General features: G+C 38.2%; 1 protein-coding gene across 1 annotated transcript in view; it reads left to right on the forward strand.

Moving 5' to 3' along the window:
- CCDC60 (coiled-coil domain containing 60) overlaps positions 1 to 20,509 on the forward strand; it is a 44,183-nt gene extending 23,674 nt beyond the window's left edge. Inside the window, exons 4-15 of the mRNA XM_026037717.1 lie at positions 5,269 to 5,445; positions 6,242 to 6,373; positions 7,054 to 7,158; positions 9,364 to 9,454; positions 11,022 to 11,256; positions 13,619 to 13,709; positions 14,465 to 14,557; positions 14,947 to 15,036; positions 15,648 to 15,770; positions 16,891 to 17,022; positions 18,464 to 18,653; positions 19,660 to 20,509. Coding sequence (XP_025893502.1) covers positions 5,269 to 5,445; positions 6,242 to 6,373; positions 7,054 to 7,158; positions 9,364 to 9,454; positions 11,022 to 11,256; positions 13,619 to 13,709; positions 14,465 to 14,557; positions 14,947 to 15,036; positions 15,648 to 15,770; positions 16,891 to 17,022; positions 18,464 to 18,653; positions 19,660 to 19,758 — 1,558 coding nt within the window. The 3' untranslated portion in view covers positions 19,759 to 20,509. The remainder of the gene's footprint in view (positions 1 to 5,268; positions 5,446 to 6,241; positions 6,374 to 7,053; positions 7,159 to 9,363; positions 9,455 to 11,021; positions 11,257 to 13,618; positions 13,710 to 14,464; positions 14,558 to 14,946; positions 15,037 to 15,647; positions 15,771 to 16,890; positions 17,023 to 18,463; positions 18,654 to 19,659) is intronic.
- Positions 20,510 to 20,768: the final 259 nt, after the last annotated feature.

The raw sequence follows: 20,768 nt of genomic DNA on the forward strand, positions 1-20,768 counted from the left end.
GCTCAGAGAGAAAGAATGTGTACCATTTTATGAGCCACACCAGCCTTCATGGGCAAAGAGGGCATGTTCCACCTCGGCAGATATATTGCGTTTCCTGTAATTGGAAGAAAATGGCCCCTATGCATCTGTTTCACTATGCTGTGTGAATAAAAATAAATGTCAAACTGCTGGCAGTTTAAACAGGGCTCCACTGGCAGCTTTTAATGTTTTAAATTGGGAGCTGGGTGTTTGTTTAAATTAGTTTAGGTTCCATGAAGGCAGATCTCTAGAAGTTAGATGGCCCTCAGCAAGCCCAGGCTGTGCTAAAGCAGCTTGATGCCCACAGCTACAGTCCCACCGACTGTTACACTGGTGGCTCAGCAGTTGCCTCTAGATACCTTTTAGTGTCTAAATGCTTACATTCTCTGTTTAAAATAATGGCTCCTACTTAAAAAAGCAGGGAGTGTGCTGTGTTTGGGTGTTTGGTTATGACCTTGCCAATGCTAACCTGTGCATCTGTAACAATCTTATTCTAATAAACACAGGCAAAACCCTCCATAGTGGTCAAAGATGCTGATGAGCTGGCATTCCTTAATACATAGAGTTTACTGGAAGACTTAGTGGAGTGTTTGAGAGGGGTAAGCAAGGCCATGTAAAGTTAAGAAGTGAGTAAGAAAGGCAATACTATCTGGAAAGGTGGGATATCTATGTGCTGATAGCAGTCTCCTCTGTATTTAATATTTTGTAATGTCAGTTGCTTGGAAACGGGTATTCTGTGCCCTTTTGCTGCTTGGCAGAAATCACTGTAATTGGCATGTTTCTAGTGCTGTCATTGCTGGCAGTTTGCAGGACTTTTTTTTTCCAGAAGCAAAAATTTTATTTTACGTGGATGATGGCTCACATTAATTAGACAGCAGTCATGGGCAAAGACATCCATTTAAGTGTATGGATGTATAAATCATTATCTCTATCATCAATCACAGGAAAAGCTGTTATTCCTATTAACATCTCAGCCTTTCCAGGCTGTTCATTTTAGTCTCAATCTCCTTCCTTTTTGTGAAAGAATATGTTTGTTTAGGTTTCAAATTTTGTAAGTGGAAATAGTTCAGTGCTTATTAGTTTGTGCTCTATGTCTAAACATGACAGACTTATCCCATGCTCTGTGACACAAAATGACATATTGTCACTGAATGTTAGAGCAATTCTAAGACTTAAAATAGGTTTCCATTACCTAGTAGTAAAATCTCATTGCTCTGTAAGTACCTTCATTGTGGTAGGACAAAACACTCGATCGTGAGATAGAGCTTCTACTTTCAGAAGAAAATCTTGAACCAGCAATATGTCATCTCTAACTCTAGTGAGCTCAGTGGAGCTCCACTTGGCAAGCATCAACTTCACCTCTTTGTGGGTAATATGATCATCAAGGTTTTATTTTACATTTTTACAGCAAAAAAAACAGAGACACCAGAAGTCTGCAGGTGCTAAACTTTTCTGAATTTAAGTAATAGTTCTCTCAAAGCTTTTGGAAGAGGAGTTTAAAGCAAAGCCTTGGAATGGTGCAGATTTATTTTTCTGCCCTTCCTCAGTACAAACTTTTTCTCTCTATGTGGCCCTGGAAGAACCTCCCCATCTCACCTGTGTTCATGTAGTTTTCCAGAAGCACCAGGAGCTGACACATGTGCCTGCTCTCAACTTTGATATGTTATCTTTTGATATCCAGGTAGTCAAATGTCTGTATGTTTCAACATCACAGGACCTCTCCTCATTTTCAAAGGAGGGGTTCTGCCTCATTTCACAGTGAACAATATCTTCTGTACATCCATGTCTCGGTAGCTAATTTAAAAGCAACCTGAGATGTCTTTAAATAGATGGTAATACATTAATACTTTCAGCTAGTGACCCCTTTTATAACAGTTTGGGGTATTTTTTTGGCCACTGAAGATCTCTCTTTATTCCTGTCCGCTCTTATGCAAGCATACTGTAAATTTGCTCATGTTTTATTTATAACTTTTCCTATTTCATGATTTATTTCAAGGTCAGATTTTCCGGTGATAAAATATTATTTTTGCTGTTAGGCAGATCCTGGGTTGAGTTTTTGTAAACCCTTATGGGTAGGGAGTATTGTACTCAGCTGTAGCAGACTAAAATGGGAGTTTATGTCAGAATTAATGAAGGTATTTCAGGTTGTATTTCTTCAGCTACACAAACCAGACGATGATATGGTAAATGACAACATATACTAAAGTTTGTAAAGAGTTAGTAACTACAATTAATAGATGTAAATGTAATAATCCTGTGGTATTTGGTGAACTTAAGATAAAATTAATAAATATTTATGCATAAATTATTTGGTTCTTATGATGCAATTACTCAGCCACTAAATAGTTACAGTAACCAGTGTATTCCTGATTCTCCATTGCTTAATGTGTATACCTGTTCACATCTCTGTAACTTGACTATATACACTTCCAAACAGAATTTTAATTAATTTACATAAATAATTTACATATGTAAATTTACATTTACATAAATAATTGCAATTTTTTTCTGCCCACAAGGAAAGCTTCCAGGATGTGACCCAAATTCCATGCAAAGTTTAATAGCAGGACTCGCTAGCTTAGTCTCACCACCATGGCTTTTGGTAATTCTGTGGTGTGAGTAGTGTGAGCATCCTGTAATAACTCACCGAGACTATTTTAAGTAAACAATGCACTAATTCTCATTTACAGGAAAATTATTTTAACTTACTCAACATCCAAAAGATGCAAAGCAGTCTTAATATAAATTCAGCTATTAAAGTGCAGCAACTGCTCGAACGAAATCCAATGTGTGTTATTTTCATCCACATCATATAGTATTCGAGGGACTGGAATGTTAAGTGAACTGTTCCAAGTGAAACAGCACTGAGGGCAGCAGCATTTAATTTTCTGAAATGTGATGAGAATGCAGATGCTTACATTCTTGCTCCTGCAGAAGCTGCCCTAGGATCCTTAAGGACTTCAGGTTGCCAAAACTTCCATTTCATTATACATTCAAGAAGACGGCCCCTCATCTACTACAGTGCCCAGTAAAAGCAGGCAAGGGCAGAGACAGCGTGTTTAATTCAAAGGAAGAAGTTTTCTGCTCCTACCTCTTCCTTCGTTGGTATTTGAATTAAGATACAAATACTCAACAGCTTCAGTGAGAGCTGTGTGGGATCCCAGCCCATTAAGGCATGGCTGGAGGTAATATAGCGTTCATCTGGAAGACTTATCCAGCTTTTTAATCTGTCTTTAGTTGGAAATATTCAGAATATTTAATATAGTTTAGCTCTATTGTAATTTCAAAGTAACTGCGCTTACCTTCTGCCCTTTATGTTTTGTATAGAGATGTATTGGTATATTACTTTCTCTGCTACAGAAAACACTACTCAAATATTACTTGGAATGATTCCTTTAAGTGACAGTGTGCAGGAGATTGCACTTGGCTTTCATCTGACAAATGTTAGCTCGTGTTCGGTTTGTGAAAAGTGCAACAAGTTTGACAGTGCCCATCTAACATTCACCTTGCGACACCGCTAGCAGAGGCTGGCATTGCACCCAAGGAGAACCTTTCCCTGGTTTAGTAGGCGGTGCTGCCAGTGCAGATTGAAATGCTTTTCTTGAAAGTATAAGAAGTGACATTAAGAAAGCCTGTGCTCCTAATGGCTTTCAGAGTAATGCCACATTGGTTTAATTTATATCTGCAATTGGCTATGGAAAAGCCCCTGGAAAAGACTGAAGTCTTGCAAGATAGTGCTTGGAACAAGGGATGTCCGGCCATTAGCTTTATTGATCTAAAACCCGTGTCTATTAAAACAGGAAAATAGTACGACTGTTTTATGAGACAGTGTCTTAACAATTCCCACAATCAGAGAAATGCTAGGTATTCAGTTATATTGTTTGATAAATAGTTATTTTCCTTGCAGCTCTCAATTTTTGCTCACCATGGTCCTAAGACCAAATTAGGCCTTAGAAAGGCCACTTGGTCTAAATAAACTGCAACTCCATTGCACCTCAGGGAGTGGGATTGGGGCCAATTAAAAGGGGGAGTTAATGAGATTACAGCTTCCCTGGTAATCACCAGCTGCCTTGAGGACAGTCGTTAGAGAGAGGAGCAACCACATGGCTGGGTAGGTTTCTGCCCACCTTCCTAACAACTCTATTCAGCCTTGGACAGCTGAGCAGGAATTTTGGCATCCCACATACAGTACTGTACATCTTAGTCCTTTAGTAAACCACCTGTCATGGGATTTTTTTGCATACTAAGTCAAGTTGTTAATAACTGTAAAATTTGATCTTCTGGGACAAGTACATATACAGTGTGGTTCCCTTCAATTTATTTAAGTAAGATATATTAAAATACAGTCTAAGAAAACCAGTAAATATCTAATCTGTCTTGAGCCTGATGGCAAAGTTTCTGGAGTTTCTTAATGTTAGTCTAGCACCAAATTTATGATTAGGATGAATTAATGATTTTCTTTTATTTTTGTGAATCATTCCTTGCTCAAAAAGGTATCAAGAAACCCTAATCTTTGGTTTTACCAATTCACCAATACTTTAATGGCTATGTATTACAATTATCTGTTGATCCATAAAGGACTTAAAGAGTAATTTAATAAGAATGTGCCAAGCATTATAACATATATGTTTACAATCAATTTTCTCCTTGTGGAATATGCTACTGGGTCACTCTACTGTGCATGTCACTGACCCTTATCTATAATGATATATTCCCATAGAAAAAAATGAAGTATTCCTTTACACACTTAGTGCTCAGAAAAGTCTAAATTCCCATGCTGACAGAGGCATTAACTTACAAAAATAAGACACATCCTTTTGTCTGAAAAGCAGTTGAAAATCTGTGTGGTGACTACAGCTGCCTGAAGCTCAATTACTTTAATAAATGTATTCCAAATTTCATCTCGATTACATTTGCATTTTAATGAATGATTCTCACCTACTTGGCCTAGTGGGGAGACAGCAAATGGAACTGAGCAGCTACCGTGTAGCCTGAGGACTGTGGCTGGCAGCCTGTGACCACTGAGTTCAAACAGTGAGGGACTCACTGTCCCTCATTTATAGCAGCCAGTATTCAAGTGGCTGCTATAAATTAGAATTATGGAATTTTCACATCAAATACTGGAGAAATCAATGCTGAATTCAATATATCTAATAGTTAATCAGTGCTGTGCGGAGGTAGCGAACAGGAAGATGTGCTAGTTCCTGCTGAGGAATTGTACATTGACCATCTTAAGTTGACTTTTGGCAGGCGTCATATCACGGCGGTGAAGCAAGGGAGAGGATATTTTCATATGCTTCAGCAAGAATCTCTGGAGAGGAAAAAAGCATTGAAAGCAGCACAACAGGCTCAGGACATGAGATGGAGAACTACATGTCAGCCACCCAGATACTCATCTGACGAGGAGTCTGAGGAAGAGATAAGTATGTAAGTCAGCTCAGAGGAGTTTTGGTGGTCCAAGGGCAATGGTTTAAAAAAAGTGGCTCCTTTAGACTGCCCATTAACTGACAATTTGAAAGCCTACTTTACTTGTCCTGCTTCAGACAGCAAAGTGCTGACAGTCTGTGTTGGTTACAGGAATTTCTATTCCTTTTTAATATTGTATTTTTGACATAGTATGCAGAAGTATACTATGCATATATAGAAATATGCTATGCATATTTTTTTGAGAAGTAACTATATTCTGTCTCTGCTAACTCCATAATCCTGCCTTCCTTGCATTAAAAAGATATTGAGGTTTTCATACATCTTCGAATGTACCTTTATGTGCCTTTTAAAATGCAAGTTGATGCTTTTTAATATGACACCCTGATTCAAAATCACAGAGGAAAAAAATTCAAAAACACAGCTCTCGAGAAACTCACATTTCCTGGTAAATGATTCTTTATAGACCAAAAGGCCTATAGTAAAGGTTTCATTCAGTTCCATATGCTGTGCTCACTATCTTTATAAGTGAATATTTTCAATGATTTTTAAGTTCTTGAGATTGTCATGATTTACAAATATAATACATAATAGTAAAAAAATGAAGCACTTAATTTGTAATATTAAGTACTAACAAATTCTGTACTTTAGGAATTCAGGAATGCACTTGAGCGTTTGTTTATTTATTTGTTTTTAAGCAGGAGAGAAGGAATGTTGTGATGCGAGTAAACAATTGTATTGGTTCTGTCTTCATTTCACATACTCTTGTTCTAACTGTCATCTTCATTCTTTCCCCCAGTCCCGCAGTTCTGACAGAAGACCATTCCCAGGGGAAGATAGTGAAAAGAAAGAGAAGAAAGAAGGTGACTTTACGGTCTTTCACTCCTATTTATACCAGTGTCTTGATTCCAAACTCCACTGAAGCAAAAAGGTATGTTTGAAGGCAAATTATATCCTGCATGTGTCTTAGCAGGACACATGCAGAATTCAGGGCAATAGAGACACATAATACATACACTAAGAGCCTTTGGTCATTTCATGAAGGTGATTCTTGAGAATTTCAGAAGTATATGTTGAAAGAGTTTGTACTAATAGCAGCCGCTTTGGCTACTTTCACCTAAGCACAAAGCTGTTGGAAGGTACCTTAGAATCCCAAACCATAGGAATCTAAATGGGGCTTCTTTTCTAAGTTCATTCCTAGCAGTCCTCAAAGTGGTCCCGTTGCCAGAAAAGTCAAATATTCCTTGACCACGCCAGTTGTGCACTGAGTATTAACCTCTAGGTTGGTCTGCACCCACTCTCAGTCTTTATCATTATCATTAACAGTCATTTAACTCAGCTTGGGGCTGAGCTGTACACATGTGGTACCAGATCTCCAGCTCCTCCTCATGTGGGCCAGGCACTGGGAATGGTGTTGGTGGTGTGCAGGCTGTCGCAGGCTTAGGGAAATGCGACCAGCAGCTTCTTTGGGTATTTGTGCAATGAACAGCAACTTCTCATCTCTTCCATTCCTAAGGTGGTGCATCAGATTGGCAGCCCTGGCTGATTTGCCAGTTTGGCTGTGTTTCCCTGACTTTTTAGCAAAGTCTAAATTTATCTTCTCCTTTGCAGTGAACATCTTTTCCGACAGCTGTGCGCCGTACACTGGCTTTTGGAAGCTTTGACTCTCGAATCCAGTGGTTCTATGCATTCCATATTAACCTGCTGGAATCCAACGTAAGTTTGCAATGCAGAATAGACTTGAAAGGATTGAAGGGTTCGGGTTTTTATGTTCTTAATACAATGTTGGCACCTTCTTCAGGCAACAGCTGTTTGAGTGAAATGTTACTGATTGAGCCATGCAGCACAAACAACTTGTGTTTTGACTTTGCCCTCGTGCAGTTGGCAGGGGCTGAACATTCAAATCAGTAGCACAGCATGGCCCTTGGTTATTACAAGTTGCAGAATTAGCAAAAAATACTGAGCTTCCCCTGCCAAATTTAGTTAATTTAGTTGTGTTTTCTTTCTCTTCCCCGCCTTTTAATAATTATGCTCATTAAATACATGTAGTAATGTATGTATATTTCTGCAGCCTTCCTTAGAGGGTTTTCCCTGTGAAATAACCATGAATTTCAGATATGCTGTAATTACAGAACAAAGCTGACTATTAAGTGATGTGTACTAGCTGGTTTTATTCTGTCAATGATGTGTGACAGTGATGGGTACTTGTAAAGATGCACTGCTGCTGAACTTTTATACTGTTACAAGTAAATAGTAATTTAATTTCTAAACATCTTTCATCAATAAATACAAAATAGTTGACACTGAATATATTTAAATTATTCATGCCTGGTAAAACACTGTACAATTTATTCTCTGATTTGCAAGGTAAAGCTCTTCAAAGCTGTTTTGTTTTCTCCTTGTATTCTCAGTCATTTAATTAACCAGGGCTGTTTGCCTATGTACAACAGAGGTGGATAGTACTCATATAGAGAATGAGCCTGGTACCCCAGCAAGTAGACTCAGTCCAGGATGTGCTGTGGATGAGATTTTCACCCCTTTCCATATGAGGACTACGCAATAAAGTGGGATAAGAGAAACAATTTTGCAGCAAGTCTCCAGATACTGGCTGACAACAGGATATAAGTGCATAAGACTCTGGGTTCATTTCCAGATTCTAAAGCAGAGCAGTCTCATGTGGCATGTTGTGCCTCTGATGCTGTCTGTAACCTCACTTACCTCTCTCTTCTCTCCTTGCTCACTTTGCTCTGATTCTTCATTTCCCTCTGCTGTAGTGTACCACCTCATCTCTTCTATATTCACTCTTTACCTCCTTGTTACTACACTTAAAATGAGAGATAAATTAATGTAAAATGCACTTCTGTTTCTGTTCACCTCCCATCTCCTTCACCCTTACCTGGCTTGGGTTTCTTTAGCTTCTAACCTGTTCATCATCCCCTAGCTCATGTACTTTATGTTCAAATTCTTCACTCTTACCCGTTCAAAGAAGATTGGTTTTGTCTCCTATCCTCTCTCCAGCCTGGATATCATCAGATACTGAGAATATAGAAGATAACTGTCTCTCAGCTCTCAGTTTTGATGCATGTGCCTGAAGATGCAATTACCAGGAGCCTTTCAGTCTCCGAAAACTCTGTTTACAGCATCCTTGTTGCAAGCAGAATTCCCAACAAATTTAACTGCTATCCTGACATCTCTCTATTGAATATGTTCATGCAAACCCCTTTTTATGTTGTCGAAGCTGGGAGAAATTCTATACAACAACAGCAAAAAGAGCATCTTAAACACTATAATATCCTTCTCACAAATCATGCTCTATTTTTGTACAGCACTAAAGCATTTAAGTACTGAGAAAGTATTTTCCATTATTCTTAAATATTGACCATGTGCAGTTAAATGGAAATTTACCTGAAAGAGGGAAAAACAATCATAAATAACAGAAAAACATCTTGAGGCGGGTGTCAAAGGTGGAATATTCAGCCCCAGTGTTAAGGCTTAGTAAGAGTGTAAGCAAAAGCAAAAAAGTCTTAAAGTGTGAAGTATGAAGCATTGTCAAGTTCTGCTACTGCTATCAGTTCCACTTCTGAGAAGTTAAACCTGCTGTCATTTCTATCCATGAAACCATGTTAGAGTGGAAAAAATTCTTCTGTATTTGCACAGAGGAAGCTGAGAGCATAATTTGACCTAATGCATGCATTATAATTTGCAGTATAAATGACTGTGCTTTCTTTATACTTCATTTGTGACTATAACTTATTCCTGGCTTATACTCCTTGCATTACCTTCCCCTTTCTTGAAAGTGAAGATATATGTCACAGTAGAGATCAGCTACCATTTATCCTCTCTTTATTGCATTTCTTAAAAGAATTTGTAATAAAAGCAAGAGTCTAGAAATGGAAACTAATTAAGTTGTTTTCCACTTAGGGACCCTGGTGGCACTAAGAAAACATTAGAAGAAATTGAAGAGGAGAAGTTAACAACATACATGTGGGAACTCTTTATTACAGACACAAAGGTAACCTCATTACTATTATCTTCCTTGGGATCTAATCCAACTTTTCGAGCATTTGTTTTTCTTTGTTTTATTGCATAATGAAAACTCCCTGATACAACATGATGTGCTGTGGATGGTGTGACGACAGAATTCTCATCTGTGTCTTGAAGAAAAACCTGTCTGATAGGCAACAGGAAAAGCCATATGTTTAAACTGTTTAGACTGGAAGGTGGGGCTTGGCCTTAGTGATAAATATTGATGTGAAAAGAATGAAATATTCTCAGAAAATGTAGCTAATGTATCTAAGCTAACCTTCCTCTTAAAAATTGCAACTGTAGGCAATGATCTGTACTGCATTGATAACATTTCTGCTGTGATGGTCCATCTTTCTAAAACTACAGCGAGCGTTTTTGTCTGTTTGAAACTGCTGAAGTGCCTAGATGAAAATGAAGGGGGAGTGAGTGATATTTCAGAGTCTAATTAGGAGAGCTAGGTAAAGGCATATCAATGGGTTCCATTGTTCCTCACTCTGAACTACATCTATATTTTGATCTTCAGCAGTTTGCCTAAGCCTTTAGTGCCTTGCTTTGCCTCCCTAGAAGGCTAAAATTAAGCAAGTTTTGTGAAGTGCTTTCAAATCCCGAAGTGAAGCACGCTTTTCTGAAATACGAGCTGTTGTTATGTGCAGGCTATTTGCTCTTGTTATTCGTCAAGCACCTGCAGCTTGTACTCTCTTGACATAATAATTAAAATGATTTAGGAGAAGCTTATGATTTCTGTTGGGGAATAAGCAGCAAGAGTTGTCAAACTTCTGAAAGACAAAGATGGTGTTTTTATGCAAATATTCTTCCTGCTGATAGCAAACAGAGAAGAAAGTCAGTGAGTCACATAAATAACAAAGTTGTTCCTAAACAGGAGACTTTCCCATTTTTCCTTGTAGTCTTACCAATTCTTTAAAGTCAGGTCTAAATGAACATGAACAGAGGAATCCAAAGTGCATGTCAGTCTCGCTGTATCTTTTAGCATTCACACTGCTGTGGCTTTTGTTTTTCTTGCAGCTTGAATCAATGACAATTTCCTTTCTGTTGTCTTTTCTTTAATATTACTTGAATGCCGTTTTCATATTTGCTTCCAGTGAATGCGTGGGGTTCCTCCAGGGGCAGTTGCTGTATGATACAGAATTCAATCTGCAGAAGTTTTACATTCCTGACACAGAAAATTCATTTGTTAGGTTACTGGGGAGGGGAGGAGAGGAGTTCCAAAGATTTATCAAACGATTTTGACCTTTACCTCTGTGGACATGAGAAAACTGCTTTATTACGAGCCCTCTGCAGCTGCAGTGTTATGTGTTTACAGTCTGTTGGCATTAATGCCACACCAGAGGAGTATTCAAGAAAGATCCCCAAATGAACGAGGTCCTATCCAAGTAATCAGCTAGCTTGTTAAAGTCTGAAGAAAATTCTGTGAGGTTACAAGAAGGCCAGAAGGGCGTTCTGTTGGAAGTAGTTATTGAAATATGATTCTATGCTGTCAAATTCAATGCTGTAGAAATCTCCTGTTGTATTTTCATTTTTTCTTGTATGTACAGAAATTCACCCACAAAGCACGACACAGTCCACTTAGCAAGAAGATATACAAGACAGTATCTAATCTAGGCATCTCTCAGCTTAGTAGTCAGTCATCTCCCTATACACAAACTCCTCTTGACAGCACACCTTCTCTCGTCTTCTGCTCTGAAGACAATGTCAACGTGAATATAGCTTCATCTGAGGTTACAAGTGAATCAGCACAAACTAAAGAAGAAGAAGAAACTCTTTGCCCTGGTAAGTTGCCTTTTTTTTTTTTTTGGACTGCCAATAAAAAAAATGTATTTGCTTTCAGTGTTTCTAGGAAGAACCAGCTTCAAAGACGCTGCTGGATGCAGGAGTGTATTCCTCCTCAAGCTTACAGAATTTTGTACAGCTCTCCATGTCATCCTCCCTGTTAGCAAATTGATTTAAAGACAATTTAATCCCATGTGGATATCAAGTAGGAGTTTTAATTAATATTCAGGGCACTGTAAGATCAGACTGTTTTCCATGTCAGTAATGCCTGACAAGAGATTGAAAAAAGTCAAGCTGTTCTCTGGCAGAACCAACTGATGCAGTGAATTTTGACAAGGACAGCAGAAATACAGACCTGTTTAGTTTTGGAGTTTGTTGCTCTGTATTCCTCCTACTCATCCATTGGTAATTACCTGCCCATGACAGAGCTGACAGAAGAGTTTATCTGACAGCTCTGTAATGCATTTCAGTACAAAGGCAGGTAATCTTAATTCTTTCCTCTTCCTCCTGAGTCAAGCTGGAACAGATAAGCACGCTAGCATTTAGTACTGCCAAATTTTCTTTTAAATTGATGTTTATATTATCATTATTAGGCTGACATTGTGCTCTGCTAGTCTTTAAATTGCCTCTCAGGAAGGAGGTCTTGGAGTTATTTGGGGTAGTTCTTTCAATGCTCACTAATCAAAAGGTAAGAAGAAGCTAAGAACGATAAGGAAGGAAGTGGGAAACAAAGAAAACACTGTTGTAGAAACGTACAAATATATGGTATGTGCTTCTTATGTTCAGATCCTTCAAATACAGGTTGTATTAGAGCTGTAGCTGCTGAGAGCATCAGTTTGCTGTGGGGCATGAGGAAATATTTTGTGGTGTCTGTGATACCTGTGTACCCTTTAGAACAACATGTTACATGATCGCCTGTGATTTCAGGCTTTCTTGAGTAGCCCTCCTGGTCCCTAGATCTAAAAATTATGCAGTTAATTTCTGCAGAGCAACTCTGTAGCAAGGGTCGGAATAGATAACAAATTCTGTAGCCTCTAGGATCATCCTTAGTATAAGATTTTAATGATAGGATGTTTCATGTACAAGTCAGAAATGGATTACAAGAAATCAGCTGTCCTGTACCTTTATATTCAGCATTCACAAAACTCCATAGAACTCATGCAGACGTGACAGGGAGAACACACACAACTCTCACCCACACACATGCATAGATATGTCAAAAGTGGGAAAAGATTTTATTTTAGGCAGCTAATCAGCAGATACATCTGAACATGACTCTTACAGAAAGATTTTAATTTAAGGAAAGAATTCAAAAGTGTGTGAAAAGCCTTTTGCTCAGTTGTAATTTAGATACTGCTCTTTGCGGGGTGCTGCTGTGGAATGTCTGCTCAAAAGACCTATATTAATCCCAAAGTTTTGAACGCTGCGTTGGAAGCTGCAGCCTTCAGGTCACTGCTGAGATTGTCTCGTTTATCATTCAGTCCCTATCTAATCAGTCCAAGGCTTTACAAATGCAGATTAGTGTTCCAAGCCCACTACCTTCACTGCATCTAGAAATTGTCTTTTTCTGTACATAGAGACTCTATAATCTCTGGCCTGAATAGCACAGTACTAAATGTAAGCCCAATTTATCATGGTTACTGCATAATGAAGTATGTGTGCATGCAAATTAGTTCAAATGACAAACATTTTCTTCACCTTGGGAGGTAAAATGTGGGGCTTGTATCTGAGGAATTAAGCACTAACCATATTTTATCTCCAAAGCTTTTCAGGCAGAAATCTAGTTTTGTAATTCCCAGTCAAAAACATACCTTTTACAGAGTTATACATATTTGTAAAAGGATCTTTATAATAAAGCTTATATCCAAATTTGAGGCTTTTCTTTGGAGCTGATTAGTGTCTTAGCAATGAGTTGGTCATTGTTGGATTCCTGCAAAACAGGTAGATGTTTTCATGCTGTCTCACAGGTGATGAACAAAGGAACTTTTTGAGGCTCAGTGAAGTTGTGGCAGAGCTGGGCATCACAAGCTCTGTTGCTGCAGACTGAAGTCAAGTGAAATTGCTGCAGCTACCTTTGCAGTTTTTTCCTGCCTTTTTTTTTTTTTTTTCTCTTTTCTAATTAATGCCTCACTAATTGCCAGCTGTGGAGGTCAATATTCAAGATTATTCATTTCCTCATTCTTTCCAGATGGAAAATTGGAGCAGCTTCTAAAGCTACAAAATATTTCTTCATTTCTGTTTCTTCCATTTTATAAACATCTGTCTATTAAGTTATTTAATACTGTCTATTAAGTTATGTCTAAAAGTTATTTAATACTGTCACTGTTGAGTTGGCATGTTTTTACAGAATACTTTTTGTCAGCCCTACAGAGGTTAATCCAGATAACACATGAAGAGGTGTCAAAAGATTTTTATAAGGAAGAAGATAGAGCTAAGAAGACTGAACTGCAAGGGTATGTTACCTGATGGGTTTCTGAATGACTAGGAGAAGAGAAGCAATTTACCTTGACAGAGCTTATGTTTTTTTCAGAACATCTGAATTCAACATTCAGTGAATTCAGAGGACGCTGATGTTTCTTGGTATGGGTGACAGAATAGCCCATGTTACTGCTGGGTATGCAGTATCTATTTTCTGATTTATTTTCAAATCTTTCGTATTTAATTTTCAATATTTGTTTTTCATACCCCATGGATCTTACTCCTTATAAAAAAAAAAAAAAAAAAAAAAAAAAAGATTTTATGCTGTGTAACAGTTCTGCTGGAATAAAGAGATCTTTTATCTTCCATTGTCTGCTTTTGGAGATTCACTAGATATGCCAAAGCAAGATGGTTCTTGCTGCAGCTGACCCCTTGGCAAAGGAGTAACAAATAATATCCCAACTACTTCTTCAGTGTGATTCTGTTCCTAGCATTTCTGCTAAAAAATTTCTACGTCTGTTTCTAAATTAAACAGATGTAACTTGGTTCTGTGGTAGTTTCCACAGCAACAGAATCAGCACAAGAAGCCATTCTTATAAAGGGACTTTGTAGAAGCATTTTTTCATTTGGGTTGAGGTCAGGGAAACTCCTACTAATAAAAAAAAAGATCATTCCTGGATAGCTCCAATACATTTGTTATATTAAAAATGTTTCATCAGCACCTGTAGAATGTCTCACGTTCTGGAGAAGGCATCTTGTACGCTATTTTAAACCTTATCTTGTCTTACAGTTTGCTCTCAGTGGCTCCAAAGGATGACAGGGTAAATGTGGCACTCATTAAGGAGCAGGGGAGCATCGCATCGGGAGAGCAGAAAGCCAGACGGTAGGGAGGAGGATATGCATGGGTCTGAAGTACATTGTGCCTTGTGTAAACTCACCTGAATGCGTGGAAAGCATTTAGCATGCAAATGTCAGAGAGCACAGAGCATTTTATTGCAGTGACACCAGGGCAACTGGGAACCCTTGCAGCATATTTCAATACAGTGCAAAGGATTTTTCCCTTGGGTTTCCTGTTGCTATAACTGGTAATTATATGCTTGGATTTCTATATTTACCATAATAATAATTTTCCTATTCCATAATAATTATTTTCCTCCTTTTTCATGTCTTCTTTTTAGCAAGGTTAAAGCTAACTGCATATATAACTTTTATATATATATATATATATATATATAATTTTTTTTCTATATATACATTTTTTTTTCCTTGCAGTTCACTTGCTCTGACTGAAAGGAAAGACGGAACAGCCACAGCAACAACTAAAGAGCAGGAGAGTCCAAAGCAAATGAAAAAAGCCAATGGGTAGGCATACTGTGTGCAACAGTACATTTTCCACAGCCTTGCTGCACTTAAAGTTTCATAGCTAGATGTCAGATAAAGTGAAGTGCTAAACATTAATTATCAAAGAAGTTGGCCTGTTCGTAATATCTAGTATTACTTGCAATTAGCAATCTGTATTTATACAGATTTGGGGTGATTTTTACCTGACTTCTGGTGATTCATCAGAAACTATGAGTTTCTGATGTGTAACTTGATGCTTACTCTCAATGAATATTTAAGAATTCCAGATGAAAATTCACTTCTGTAAACAGTTTTACTATTAAATCTCAGACCCCTGATAGTTCCCAATGATGAACATAAACAGATTATGCATATAGTCACAAGGAAATGCATTTTAAGTTGCAGACAAATATTTGAAGGCAGTTCTTTCATGCATTTAATGAATTTTAAAAACCTTCTAAATGATTAAATTTGAATTTTTACTGTGGCTAAGGAGATGTCAGAATTTAGGCATCTGAGAACTGAAGTCTTTGGGTTCAGGTCAGTGTGAGTTCTGAGCAACACAGGTGGTTTCCACAAGATGGTTACCAGAAGATGCTTAATTCCAATTTTCTGTGCTGTTCCTCTTGCAGCTGCCATATCAGCTCTTTTATTAAAAGCAAATCGAATTTGTGTGCTGATATGAGGCAAAAGTTCACGGCAGTACGTGAAGAAGCAGCTTCCTGTTTACATGACACCCTAGAGAGCCTTGAGAGGTAAGAACAGAGTGTTTTCCATAACCCTTAAGACGCTAGAGGCCTTGCGTCTGACCAGGTTTAGGACCTGCCTTCAGGCTTTTAATGATGCATCCGGTGGTTCATATGGAATGACATTAACCTAACAGTAACCGGGATGGCCCTGAAGCTTTTTTGACTGCCAAAGCACAAAAAAATGTACTACAGGTTAAATATTTACAGTAGGGTTTTGGGGGATTTCTGAACTACTTCTATGGCTGTACTTGCTCTGGATGTTATAATCCTTTTCCCCAAAGGAGTGAATAATAAATTTAGCCCCCATACAATCCATAAAACTGACAGATTTTCAGTTCAGCAGTCACTACATTGTTCTTCAGCATTGCGTGGACTCTTCTCATAGTAACAGTTGCAAAGGCCTCTCTCCTTTTCCTAGATCAGTGAGATTTTTACTATGTTGAGCGGTCAAAGTCTGTCACTTATTTCCTTTCATCTAGAAGCATCATCTGTGACAATTTTCTAGGCTCTTCCTCAATAAGCAACAGACCTGAGGTCTTTTCTACATCACTGTTCTGAGGAGTGTTACAGACACTGTCTATCTGTATGCATATACCTTTTGACTCTAAAGCTTTCCTTATCTGGAGCTTTGTTCTTTGTTTTATTCCCTGAGCTGCTGCTGTGACTGGCTAAGGAATTAAGACATTCCATGCAGTATGGGTGCATCCTGTGGGAAGGAGAAGTCAGATGGAGATGTACTTCTTGCAGCTATTTAGCCGTGTTCCATACAGCCTCACAAGCATTTTGTGTTTGATTAGCATTTGAGTATAAGTCATTTATTAGGAAAAAAAATAGATTTTTGTTTACTTTTCTTATAACATAGTAGAGCTTCTTGTAGGAATGCATACATTAACCCAAACTCAGCATAAAAGTTCTACATGGGTCATCAAATTTACCTCTTTTATGTTGTGTTTGAAATAGTACTTTACTTTAAACGACTGTGCAGCATTACTGCTTCCTCTTAAGCAGTGGATACAGTGCAAAAGTGGAAGATAAAGTATCTTAGTATCTTCCTGAGTAACAATAAGAATGTGTAAAGTTTAAAGAAGTTTAAAATAATTTTAATTTTTTTTTTTTTTTTTTGTAGAAGACAGGAAGAGAGGTGTTGCCAAAAGTACCAAGCTTTGAAGCATATCAAGTATTTTAAGAGAGACCTAGAAAGAATGAGACACTTGGGAATGAGAGCTGAAAGAGAACATGATGAAGATGAGCTCAAATGGTAAGGAAGCATGAAGACCCTCCGTTCAGCTGAGTTGAGGTCCAAGACTTTTGTCTCTAGTACAACAATACTTTTTACCTTTTTACCTCTAGGTGAAAGTATAGCTAGAAAACCTTCAAATTGCTACTTAGCTTTTTCTTTTCTCCTCTGTCTCATAATAGCATCTCATAGTAGCATCAGTCTACTATCCCTTCATAATGAAAATGATGAAATCCCAGACTGATAGAGCCGGTCAACATCCCTATAGAAAGACAAAGTCTTGTCAGAGAAATTGCTCTTACCGTGCCACTTATTTCATTTAAAGGAAGGTTGCTTTTTTCCCTTATGTTCTACATTGCTTTGCCAGGAGAACTGAATCACAGTAGAGGCATTTTACTAGTATATGCTGTCAGTCTGCTTGTTTTATTTCTCTCATAAAGTGAGAAAAGACAGAAATAATATAAACTGTACACAGTGGGGTAAAGAGCACAGTTATATAAGATAATTTCTTTGAAAAGGGGAATTAAGAAATGTATGGGTTATAAAAGACCTCTGTGTGTCCTCAGTAACCCAACCAGTGCTAATGAGTTGGCTGTTCAGCTGTACCACTGCTGTGGTCCAACTGTAGATCCAACTGTAGACCTGTTTCCTTTTATTACTGGCTTAAGGAGGGAATTCCTCATCCTGCTACTGGCACAGTAAAGTGTATCCTAAACTGAGAGGGAGGGAGAGGGAAGGCAGCCCTTTCTGATAATATGCTGCCAAATTCCCAGCTTTTTCCAGTGGAAGAGCCACAGTCCACCTCAGTCATGTCAGGAGAGGCTTAGGGCATAAATCTCCACAATTGTCATACTGCAGAATTTACACAGAATATTTTTTTTTAAGGGAGTCTTTTCACAAGAGTTTCATTTTTACTGTAATGTGTAATTCTCCTTCTGAGTCTTTATGTTCAGAGTAAAAAGGCAAAAACAGTGTGTTACAGAGTGCTCACATCAGCGAGATTTATGTGAGCACATAGAGGGGAGAAATGATAGCACGGGGAAATGGAACAGTAAAGGGAATCAGAAAGTGTGTCAGATCAGGCACTGATTGTTCAGGAAGATCCTCAGAGGCTAAACAAAATAAAAGGAGGAAAGATGAAGAGGACAAATCACTAGAAAAAAATGGAAGCATTTGTTAGGGTTTTATTATTAGCTTTCATACCCAAGTTTGTCATTTAGAATTCAAATGAACAATGAAGAAGCATCTGTTTTAATGCCAGTGCACAAGGTTGGTAAAATAAAACACATTTCCATTATTCACTGGGAATTACACTGACTATTGCATTCCTCTAAGAGCCTTTTTTTCTTGTGTAAGCTATAGAGGTGGTGAAGTAGCAGAAATGCCAAGCAAACGCAGACTACCCAGCAGATAAGAAATTGTACTAAGGGCTTCTCTTTCATTGCTCTTCTTTCCGCTAAAGGTTTCCTGTGTTGCTGGCCAGACTCCCAGAGTCTGTGAAGAATGACCATTATGTACAGAAAATCTTAAAGAAACTGGAAAAATTTGGCAAGAATCCTGACTTGAGAATTCGTCCTGACACATTTCTAAAGGCCCTGGCTGATCTCCAAGTGTGGGAGCTGTGCTCTCCAGAAATTGCTGCAGCTGTGGAGGTGAGACGAGTCCAATTCTTGGTACTCTGTGATGAGAGGATGGGGAGAGCAGACATTCACGGGTGAAACACATGCAGCGTGAAATTACGAGATGAAATCATTCGGCATCTCACTAAATGAAGAGAGTAGTAGTCATCTTTTATAAGGCACTTCAAGCTCTTCAAAAGAAAGCCATTATTTAGTGCGTTGTTATTCTGTATCATTTTATCATTAGATCACTGTTGATTACTGCCAGAGTGATGGTGACATTTGTCATAAATTTTGTGGGTACTTTAAGAGAGTGCTTGTTGTGCCTGTCATTCCCAATGGTTACATCCACCAGCTATTCAAGTACCATTAATCTAGGAACTCCACAAATTTGTTTGTTGTGCTTTAGCATCATATGAAAAATAATAAGCTTCTCAACTTCTTAAGCTGGGCTCAACTCTTGTAGTTCTAAAAGCAATGTACAGAAGAGGAAAGCTAAAAGAAAGAGAAAAGAAGGAAAAGAAGAGAATACATTTAGAATATATACTACTGTGTAGTCTAACCAGGTAACTCTAATTTAGAAGTGGCAATGATGCCACCTTGTGCTTTTTGTTCTCATCACAGTTCTTTGCTCTCAGCTACATGACCAGCAGAAATATCTGAAAGGCAGCAGGTTGTGATGTCTTGGGCATCTTGCATGTTTGGCCTGTACCACCAACTTCAGGTTGCTTTCTGTTTAGTTAAATGGTAGGTAGAAGACCGCTGCAAGCTGTCTTTGAAGTGTTCAGGGTTCAGTTTACAATGAAGATCGTGGAGTTTTGCTTTTAATTAATTTGCTTTTAATTTTATAGCAAATCCAATAATTTAGGTTCTCCTATTTTCATCTTTATTTTGGTGATAAAAAGCACTAACTGCTTGCAGAAGTTGGCATGTTTTTTCCATTGATACCATGCTCATATTTTCCCACAGCACATCTGGTTGATGTTCTCTCTCTTGCCCATAAACTAAATGCTCAGGAAAACACCTTTTTCTGTTTCAGTTTGTACGTGAAAGTGTTGTGCAGATGCCCGAAGAGGATTTCAGCGCATGGTTTCAGACAAGAGTAACTCCTGTCAGTGCACAATCTTCCACCTTTTAATCAAAGGGCCAGATGAGATGGTTTTCTAGCGAGAACTTTCTGACTTCAAGCAGAACACCACTGTCTGTTGAGATCTGCCTCAAAGAGAACAGAGAAAGGGAAGCTAATTTTAGAAAATGCCACTGACTATCTCTGTCCACCTGAAAATTGTCCCTCCATGGTGTTCCACTTGCTATGCTCAGCCATAGAAAACAAAAGCTAAATAATGTTGCTGCGTGTGTGATGTCTTGGACATGCAGTCAAAATTCAATTTCACCTAGCCAAGCAAGATGAAGTCCTAGCTCCCAGTCACAAGTCAGGTACTTTCTTCAAGCAGTACATACAGTCTCACAGCATTAGTACAACTATACTAATTTCCATATCTAAATACTATTGCTCTTCAGTTTAGCTCTTTAAAAAAAAAAAAAAAAAATACAAAATGCAGGGTAGTTGTAAATACGAAGACAATTCTGTTTGAGATGAATCTTTTTTGGAATTTAGATGTGTTATTTCTGCATTGAGCTTATTCTGTAAACTCAGTATGTAGATATGGCTAAATTTTTGCCTTATTAAAATCAATATTGGAGAAAAAAAAATCCTTAGATTCATTTGCAAGGTTTCCACTTAAAGATACATTTACCTCTGACTACCTTAGCCTTGTTATTATTCTGCTGGGTAGGACAGTAGACTAGTTCCCGAATACATGACCTTTATGAACGTCTCTGGGCTTAACCATATGATTCATGGCGGGTGGGCAATGGAATCAGTGACCTCTGGTGCAGTGAAATCAGTGGCAGTGCTCTTACCTGATGAGCAGGATCAGGATCTGAGCTCTCCTTTTGACTGATCAGAGCTCAATTCCATATGTTTGTTGTATTCCGCAGCTTTTGTAACTTCCTTGTAGCTCCCCGTAATTTTGGGAAAGGGCCGAGAGCTGCAGTACAAACAGAGCTTGTACCCCCACCACACTCCCTCATCACGTTCTAGTTGTGTATTTTCCCTGGCATCCTTGAGTTTCAGTTAATTTTGCA

This window comes from Nothoprocta perdicaria, unplaced genomic scaffold, assembly GCF_003342845.1.
Source record: "Nothoprocta perdicaria isolate Ctin4 unplaced genomic scaffold, notPer1 scaffold_2, whole genome shotgun sequence".
Taxonomy (NCBI): Eukaryota; Metazoa; Chordata; class Aves; order Tinamiformes; family Tinamidae; genus Nothoprocta; species Nothoprocta perdicaria.